We start from the raw sequence: 9,803 nt of genomic DNA on the forward strand, positions 1-9,803 counted from the left end.
CCACTAGGTCACATCTTATATCCGAGCCACGTGTTCCCCAGGAACGAATGCTTCATCAGATCACATGAACTGGTCTTGTCTAAGTTGCTTCCGAAATGGACTAGCAGACGACTTGTAATTCCAAATAACTCCCGCAGCCTAATACACTTTGACGGGATGGTTCGACGGTATAGAGACAACGCTGGTTCTATTGGCAACTGTCATTACTGGTTATCAGGGTCCTGTGGGCCAAGTAATCCGGTCGAATCAGTATGCAGTCGGTAGGCCGTACACCCCAGCAGAGAAACCCAGTCTGCTCCCATTTCTCTTACACAGCACCTGATTAGCCGGCTGCCCCAAGCCAAATGGAATGCGAGAGCATCAGCTTACAGTTGTCCTTCACTGTGTAGAACACCCAAAGTTTTCTTCAACCACCAGAACACACTTTGAACGGCCAGCCAAAACGAATTTCTATGAAAGTGTTTCGCCAAACGACACTCAGAGTGCGTATTTTTAAATTAACCAATTAGCAATAACCTTCTTTATACTGAAGTCTGTAAGAATCACATGGCCTTTGACATTGCAAATGTGAATATATCTATTTGAACAGAAAAACCTCCAATTTCTATCAGCTCGGTAGACACCAAGAGGTTAATGGGAGCAGGATTGGCAAAAACGAATGACCTTCTAGAGGGATTTAAGGCCGTTTTGGAGGGTGACGTTGAAACGAAAAAGTTGGCCGCCCATCAAAGCAAACGCTCCAGGTGTTCGAATGTTTTTTGATCGGTTTAGGGAGTATCCGCTGGTAAGAAGAGTTGTTTCACCGAATCGCGATCAAATAATTGGAACCCCGCGGTGTTTGTCTTCATAATACTTCATTCAAATGAATGACAGGCACTCAGCATCTGAGAAGAGTTCCCACTAGTGAGCTGCAAATACTTACCAAGCAGGCTCCGTCAAGTGGCTCTGCCTGTCTGCGATTTGGTTCAACTTCTTTTAAGACGTCTTCAAAAATATCGCGACTCGGATGGTGAAAGACCTGAAATTCATGCAGTTCTTTCATCTAGTCCAGTAATCAGATCGCAAATTCATTTCTGAATGAAAATTAAATAGTCCAAATAATGGACAATGACCATGAAGCGCATAGTAAAAAATTACATCAGGTCGATTACCAACCTATCTACATCCATACTGAGCTAAACTATGGATGATAGCATCGGTGTACAATGTATGAAGCTGGAATCAGACAAAATGTGGCTATTTACCTTGATTCCCAGAGGTAGAACTCATCAAAAAGCGAGCCAATTTTTGGAGTTTGTGCAGACATTGGCTGCCAGAAAGTCTAGCCCGAAACTATCCACAACTCTGTTTATGATCTCTAAAACATTAGGAACCCTAACAAACCTCCCTAACAGCCTCACCCTTTTCTTTCCAAGAGGAATCAAATAAAACCTGACAGTGTCAGTGATGTTTCCAGGTGCCTGTGATCAGGCTGTAAGTTAGCGCAGATCAATCAGTTTTGACTTGACAAGCACATAGTAACGGAAGAAGAGATGACGCACACTGTTTGGTGTGCCTCAACATTCTTTGTAGCCTCTCATCTGATGGAAGCTGTGCATTTTCTGTGTCTTGATTCGGTGTCAGTGTTGCTGGAACAAGCAGTTTGTGAGAGTGAAATGCTATCCTCAGTCGCGCTTCCATAGACGGGTTCTGTCCTCCTTCAGGTTTAATGCTACGGCTGGAGATTCTACCCATGAATTATGACGGGATAGGGTTGATGAGCTTGCACACATTAAAATACCAACTGTCCTTTTTGCTAGATAGCTGTCTGCTCAGTAGGCTCTGATGCTGGCACACTCGTGAGAGTGTTGTTCCATCAACAGCTATACGGTCACTGTTTTAACTGCTAGTCTGCTTCCGATAGGCTCGGAATAACAACACCGCCTTCTGAGAACCTAGTGTACGCAGCTGTGAATTCGACTGACAGAACGGTTTATAAACACGGGACACCTGGTGCTTGAACAGTAGGGTTGCCCATAGGCATGATTGATGTGGGCAAGAAACCAGATTGCCCATTGGCATGATTGATGTGGGCGAGACACCGGAGGTCGCAAGCGCGCGCACAAACACACAGGGACAAACCCTTGTGATTTTATCTTTAGTTAGATTTGTCGACCGGCACACACGAACAATCAGCACACACACACAGGGACAAGCCCTTGTGATTTTATCCTTAGTTAGATTTGTCGAGTGGCACACACGAACAATCGGTAGGTGACCTTACCCATTATGAACTGTCAATTGTTCCACGGCTTCGCTCCTGTGATGCGCTAATTCTGTGTTGAGTGCTCTTTGGTACGTCGGTGTTAGGGCCTACACTCCTTTAAGAAGAAAAATATCAGAAAGTTTTCGTAATGCACTAGTCATAAGGTTCCTGAAAATTCCTCGACAGCTCACGATCGGTTTCGCCCTTCTTGGGGCTCATCAGGTAGGCGCAGTCCCCGAGATTCCTTGAAAACGGAAACTTAGAATCAGACTATAACTGGTATTATACTAGACTCTTCAATTCTGAGCTCACCTAAAGCAACCAAATGTTGTTCACACTTCAATCTTTCACCCGTCTCAACCTTTTACTTCCAACACAGCTTCAATTTATTGCAAAGAAATCATGTCTAAAGTCGTCCCCATCTTTTATATTACATGGTGATGCTCTTTATGTGGAAGTTACCTGTCCTCTGGAGCGCTGTCGGGGGTGGGGGACATAATACCAACTGCATAAAGAATCTTCTCCATGCCATTTCAATCTTCGCAGAAGAGCCCATATTTAAAATTATACTGTGTATCCGTTCCGCATCAACTGACACCAGCTAACGTCTTCGTTACTAACAGTTTAGCTGTGCATAGTTGCGGGATTTGTGGGATACACGCTCACATCACTCTTGTTTGAACAGTCGTCCCCCTTTCTCGGTGTGATCGTTCTGGTGAGTCCACACCAAAGGGGGAAACAATTGATTTGGGTTTCGCTATTATTGGAGCTCATATCATTGGCCGTGCTGGAGTTGGAACCGCGGACATTTGGTATGCTAGGCGAGCGTGTTATCACCGGCGCATGCTGGACGCATCTGAATTTTCACATCTAAACGGGTGAACATGTTCGTGCTTGAGTGGTGCGTGCGGAAAGCCCGACGCCTCGAACGATGACGCAGTAACATACCTTGGTTGTGTCGGTCGACTGATCCGCCTGATAGGACTTCTCGCAGACGCTTGAAATCTACTGGACTTTTTTTTAAAAAATATTATGATTAAACTCTCCGATAACACAATCGCACACTAAGGCATATGAAGAAGCGAAACGTGGAGCTCCAGGATGTAGAATTACGCACTGAGGACCAGCGTAAGCATGCGTACCCTAAGTGCAGATTGGCCTACACAGAGAGCTAACTTCATATCGCAACAAATTTGAGTTTTGCCTCATTTGATATACGTAGTCATTTAGATTATCTCAAAACATATTAGTATGATTTACTTGATTAGCGCACGACCGAGGGCTTCCTGGAAGAATAATTGAGGAAGTTCTTGAGATTCCAATATTCCATGCTTGTCAATTTCGCAACTTTTAACCAATTTTCCGGGGGAAAAATTTAGTCGGTGATTGGTTTTTCACTGTTCTCTATACTGTTTGATATGTGAAGCGAAAAAAGTTGACCGTTCAGTTTTTCCATGTGCATTAGGTCAATCGTCGTCAATCTCCGCCCCGTTCTTTTCATTATGAACTAAGACGTGCTTATCCGATGACAGCATGGCAATGGAACTCCTGTCAATGATGAAAGTGTAAGCCCACACGTCAATAATCAACATCTGATGTTTCACGTGATCTGTATTCAGTCCGTCTCCAGTCAGTGAGGTGTGTCCGGGGCCTGCTGGTGGGCGTTTCTCGGATTGTCTGTCGCCGGCTAGTGCATGACCGTCTCCGTGATATACTGTTTGGGAATAAAATGTCTTAAACCTGTTCATTTCGAAAGTCCCGGGACAAGAGGTGGTTTTACCCTACTGGAACCAACCACCGGAGCCTGCCTGCACGTGGTTTTTGAGTAGGCCTATGGCGGCTAATCACGTGGTCGAATTTTTAGCTAGGACATCACCGTCCTACCCATTGTGACCTAAAAGCAAGTGACGTACTGGTGACCTTAAAAGGCCCCAATTGTTGATCCTTGAGGTGGTGTGCCGGGGCGGACTGCACCGATGTGACGTAGACCAGTGTACGCTGGCTGGTAGATTTCTTGTCCTTCCCTCTGAATTGTGTGCTTACACTCCCAGAACTCAAAATCACGGTAGTAAAAACGGATGAACAATCACAGTATATTGTGATGTGTTTTCGAGGCTTCTTCACCAGATTGCTATTCTGGTGTTAGCATGATCAGTCCATTCGGGTAAATGGGACAGACATCATCAAGAATATTCAAAAAATATTCAAGAAGGGAACATAATGTTTGAGAGGTTCAACTTTTGTTTAGGTAAAACGTCCTTCTTTAATGAGAAATCCGCAGCTGAACAACATCCGAAAGGTGATTCTGGTGATCCGGAATTTTCGGAGATTCTCTACGAAAGTCGTTGACAGAACTGATTGAAATCTTGTGTTTCGTACATCGTTATTCATTTGGATTCGTTCACTTTGTAATATTACGTGACGACTGTCAGGTAATCTGTTTATTGTGGCTAGTCAAACAACCAACGACAAGCCGGTTTAAGTATGGACGGGATCTTACATGTAGCGTTCAGCTTGAAAAATAGCTATGCGATCGCTTGGTCTATGCTGAAACTGTCAATATAGACTGGCTTGTGAACAAGACCGAGACGCGAACGCCACGGCTAGCACCAATAAATTAGTTCTGTTTAATTACAGGTTTAGACCGGAACTCATGCAAATTCAAATCGACAAATAATTCTCAATCAAACAACCCTGGACTTTGGCGATCCATCTTAGGTTGCGTTTCTCCCTTTCCTAGAAGTGTCTCTCCTGTAGATAACGTCCTATTGTGTCATAAAGGAATCCACTCACAAGGTCGCTGAAAACTCTTCCACACCCATCTTGGGAAAGTGAAGCTGCAGGTCAGCTTAAGATGTGCGTCGTTGGATCTGTTCGAAATGCTCTGTTGTTCAATCTTCTAAGTGGTCAACAGTGTGTAACGTAAAAATCAAACTGGAGAACGGCGAGAACTTGTGGACCTTGCAGACTGAATTTAAGTAACACGTCATTAAAAAGGACACACCAGAGAGAAGGTTAAGATGTGTTTTATCTCCTTACGAGTTACAAATTCCTCTCAAATGTGGATTTGGAATCAGCTTGTATTGGGTGAGATGGCTCAGATGGTTTGAGCGCAAATTTACTGAACATCCATGGTTCGAACCCGACCTTCCCCTGTCTAGGCTTGGGCAGCTTGGTAGCATCTCAGCCCTCGTGCTTCCTACGGGTGACAGACAGTTAGGCACCGAAAGGGTGCTACAGCTGAACCATCCCTATACAAGAATCGCAACATCCCGAATATCGAAACATGGTGCGGCCCGGTGCAGCACATTCAGGTGGACGGAATACTCTATCAAAATGGTCCATCACGAGTGTTGTGTTCTAGTTCGGCCTTACACAATTCCCAACTTGTGGCGAACCAGCGGCAGCTGAACGTAACGCGTACTCATTTGTTCTCTCAAGGCTCTGGAGTGTATTTTCTCTGATACGTAGAATATCGAGAAATTAGATCAAACCCATGTGCCAGCAATTGTGTCAACTTCAATTGGTTTGTTCCACAAATGTGTAAAACTGACCTTTGACCGTGAATAAACGGTTAAATTGTCTTGTTACCATTCTCAGGCCTTGATTAGGATACATGTGTTTCGCGCTCAAATTCGTGGCTTAAGTAATTGATTTCCCGCGACCGGTAATTTCGGTCAAAACGTGCTTCACGTATCGTGCATTTGTCTGTGAGGCCACTGTGAATATGAAAACACATTTCCCCCATCCCTATATGTCTCGTCTAAAACTGACTTCGGGGAACCAAGTGCAATCCGTCCTATTGGCGAAGCATTGTTGCGGAGGGTGCTGACAGATGGAGTGTTTCGGAATAATCCGCCCAGCGATGCCCGAAGGACTAGAGAATTCGCTGAACAACTGACGCCTCAGAGAGCAGGGCAAACGACTCCCCAGCAGAGAACCATCACCGGATCAGTCAATAATGGTCCACCTGTGCGGCTACAATCTCTACAGTTTCAGTTGCCATCGATTTACGTATCAGCTTCTCCAGTACTAATTTCCCTCTGATCCGTGCTCAACTATATTGTTCGGTCCGGAGTCTAAAAAACACCAGCCCAATGCTTCAGGACGAATCAAATAAAGGTAGTTATATCGATTGAATGGCATTAACTACTAGTGTTCCAGCTGGATCTTCCAACCTTTCAGTCACGATATTTCTTAGCATGATTCTGACCGAATTTTCTTCGACTGGCATAAATCCGCAATTTTCTGTTCGGTTTCATTCCACCTATTTTATCCACAGAATGTCAAAGATTCTTTGCACGCGGGAACGATAACAGCTTGATCTGAGCCTAGTGGTTTCGAGCCCACACAAACCGATGAGTAATGAAATCGATCATTTGTCGTCACCCTTTGACTGCTTATTGCTCAGTGACTCACTCCGTCAACATAGTCTTCTGGATGACCAGAATGAAACGCGTGAAGCCGGCATGGTACCTTCGGTGGCATCAATTGGATTGAGTGCGACTAACTGGTGGTACATGACTAACGTAGGTCAACCCCTGATATCTTCTATCGACAGACAGTGCGTGTGAGAACTTTCCATTTGTCCGCTCACTTAAAACGTGGTTTTTTTTGGTGTTTTCGAACAACTCATTATCAGCCGATAAATTCCTTACAGCAAGGATTTCGAGGGCTCAGAAAGAAAGGTCAGCTACTGGGTGCGTCGAAAGTTCGATGTACGCTTCCACTATTTTTCGTACCTACTCTTACATATTAGTATCTACTTTTTTGAACACTACTGCCTCTGTCCTGATTCACCTATTCTAATTAGTCCACGCCGAGAACGGCAAGCTCTGATCTCAAGCTTCGCAAATGAGAGGCTAATCCTTGTCCTTGGTGTTTGAACCCCAGATATCTGACAGATGAGGCGAATTTGTTATCACTACTGCGGCAGCCCACGCTAGATAAACTTGACTATGGCATCCGAACCGACAACCGTGTTCACCTTTGAGGAATGTCTTTTGTCAACGGTTTGAAAGATGAGTATCCTCGTCTTGTCGAACACTCAGACCACCTGTCACTGTACTGAAACACAGAGTTCTGGTTTCTTCCATGCTAGAATATAGAGCGCATTCCTGGTGGTGTTCCATGGAATCGTTTCTTACAGGGAGGTACGGATAACAAAATATGGAGCGAGATAGTTTTTTGACAGCGTTAGTAAAATTTGCTTCCCTACTGACTTGGATAACAGGTCGTCTATCCATCGCCCTTAACATCCAGTGATTCACTTTGTATAATTTTTTTCGAACGCTTCCGCTGAGTCAATCGGCTTGACTGTAGGAGTCTTGCAGCGGGTTTTCCGGGTCCGATAGATTGAATTTCATATGTTTCTGTACGCCACATGAAATCCTGGATAAGAAATGACCTTAATAGCTTAATAGCGGAATCCCAACTTCTTCTACTAGAGATGCAACCTCCTGTGGAGAACCACGGGCAGTCACAGTACGGCAGTCATTCACACCGCTTGGTTTAATCTTTCCGGACCTACTGCTGGGAGGGAACTGTCATCTGAATGATGACCCCCTAAGAGGCGATTGGGAAATGAATACGCCCGCAAATATTCCAACTGTAGCATTCAGTACGCATTAAAGAGCAAAACCGTCCACTTATCCGAAGTACCGACTCTCCTTTGACCTATCTGACCGCAGCAGGGTTGTGAAAACCGCCCCCATACAACGCACCACCTGCCTGTAACTGCATGCTGTGCATGGCTGATTAATTAATTCGGCTGTTATGGCCTCATTCTACTGGGGCGACGCCTTGTGTTGGCAGCTTACATATCAACCACGATAATCACCTGGAGAGATCCATGAAACTCTGCTGCCGCCTAGTTGAGCAAACTGTCCAATGATGTTGCCTCATGCCGCTTGACAACACAGCGCCTACCTTCGCCATGGAGTAATCGCACAATAAGATTCAAATTTTTGTGCGAATGGGTATTCCGCGGAAGCCCAGTGTTACATACTACTTCCTGTGGTAGCTGTCTTTCTATTCATCCCGTTGCGCGTGACCTGTTACCTACCTTTACTACTACTATATACTACTAATAATAATAACAATCGTTCAGTTGTAACACCCTTCCGGTGCCTAGCTGCCATGCCACCCGGAGGAAGCACGAGGGCTGGGATACTGCCAGGTCGCCCAGGCCTAGACAGGGGAAGTCGAGTGGCAGAGGTCGGGTTCGAACCACGAACCTTTAGTAAAGTAAATTCGCGCTCTAACCACTTGGGCCATCTCGCCTGTCCAAACTCGAAGCACGCAAACCCATGTTGGCAAGAAATGAGTGCAGGCAAGTCCAAGGACTGTATATTGAAATGAAATACTGTCGCAACTCCAACTAAGCATAATCACAATAAGCACGCCCGCCAAACGCAAGACTAACAGACACTACAGGTACATCACATACCAGCCACCAACAGACTGGCATATACTTTCCGAAGAATCATAGTCCTGAAATGACAGTGATAGTCAAAGGCCCTGGTACACTGGTGCCTTCACACAGTTAGACAGCAGTCGAGAACTGGCACGTTGACATTTACGGTCGTCAGTAAATTCAGAGTAATTTGTGGCCCGTCAGCTTGTAAATCCCAAATCAGCTAACCTAGAACGGAGTGGGAATCAACTAGGGTAGTACGATTCTCGTCCGTATGCCTACACCAGCTCAAATGTCGTGGATGAATCGCACGAAGAAAAGAAAATCCCAAAGTACATCCACAGATTCGGAAGGACATTCACCCAAGCTTTTACACCAAAATCAAATATCACGACAGCATGCAACATTAGGCCTGCTGCCAAAGGGGACCTCAGCGTCTCTAAATGCTGCCATCTTAACTGCTAAAATTGTTCGCTAAAAATACTATTCAGGTGACACCAGGATATGACGTACGGCCTTCACCCTTTAGTCGAGGATCGGTGGAAATGGGCCCCAAGCACACGACCGAACCCATAGGTCAGGAATACCGCCGTTCCCGATGGAACGAGCAACTACGCCGACCGCGAATTTTCGGCCTTTAATTCCACACTCCATAGCTGTATGAAGCGCGTCTACAACCACCTGACAGTACCTCAAGTTTCGCTGAATGAATGACATAAAGTACAGCCACATTGCCAGGAAATCAGTCCCAGATGGGAAGGGGCGTACTGAGGAGCCAACGATAGGACTGTCCCAAAGCCTCACGCTACCCAAAACAACCAGCTCCAGCACCCTTTCGGTGCCTGCAACCACCAGCGGAAAGCACGAGTCATGACGCTCCCAGGTTGCCCGAATCTACATAAGGAAATTCGCAGAAAAAACAAGTACGAAGCGACAGGCGATATGGTGCGACATCGCGTAAACAGGTAAGACTTTCAGAAGCACTAGCATAAAAATATAGGGTGACAGGTTTTACTACGTACTACCACGCCGACTGAAACGAAGCAAGCGACCAAATACTACCGAAGTCAACAAGGGACCAGAATGGGCAACTGGTCAGGAGACCAGGCAGCGCTTTTAGACACCTGCAGGTGTATTGCTTAC

General features: G+C 45.5%; 1 protein-coding gene across 1 annotated transcript; it reads right to left on the minus strand.

The window, feature by feature from the left end:
* Positions 1-3,714: 3,714 nt before the first annotated feature.
* T265_15394 (hypothetical protein) lies at positions 3,715-3,957 on the minus strand (the record flags this gene model as incomplete). Its single annotated transcript, XM_009177891.1, has 1 exon — positions 3,715-3,957. A coding segment is annotated over one exon (243 nt), but the record flags the coding sequence as incomplete, so codon positions are not given.
* Positions 3,958-9,803: the final 5,846 nt, after the last annotated feature.

Source organism: Opisthorchis viverrini, assembly GCF_000715545.1.
Source record: "Opisthorchis viverrini unplaced genomic scaffold opera_v5_466, whole genome shotgun sequence".
Taxonomy (NCBI): domain Eukaryota; kingdom Metazoa; phylum Platyhelminthes; class Trematoda; order Opisthorchiida; family Opisthorchiidae; genus Opisthorchis; species Opisthorchis viverrini.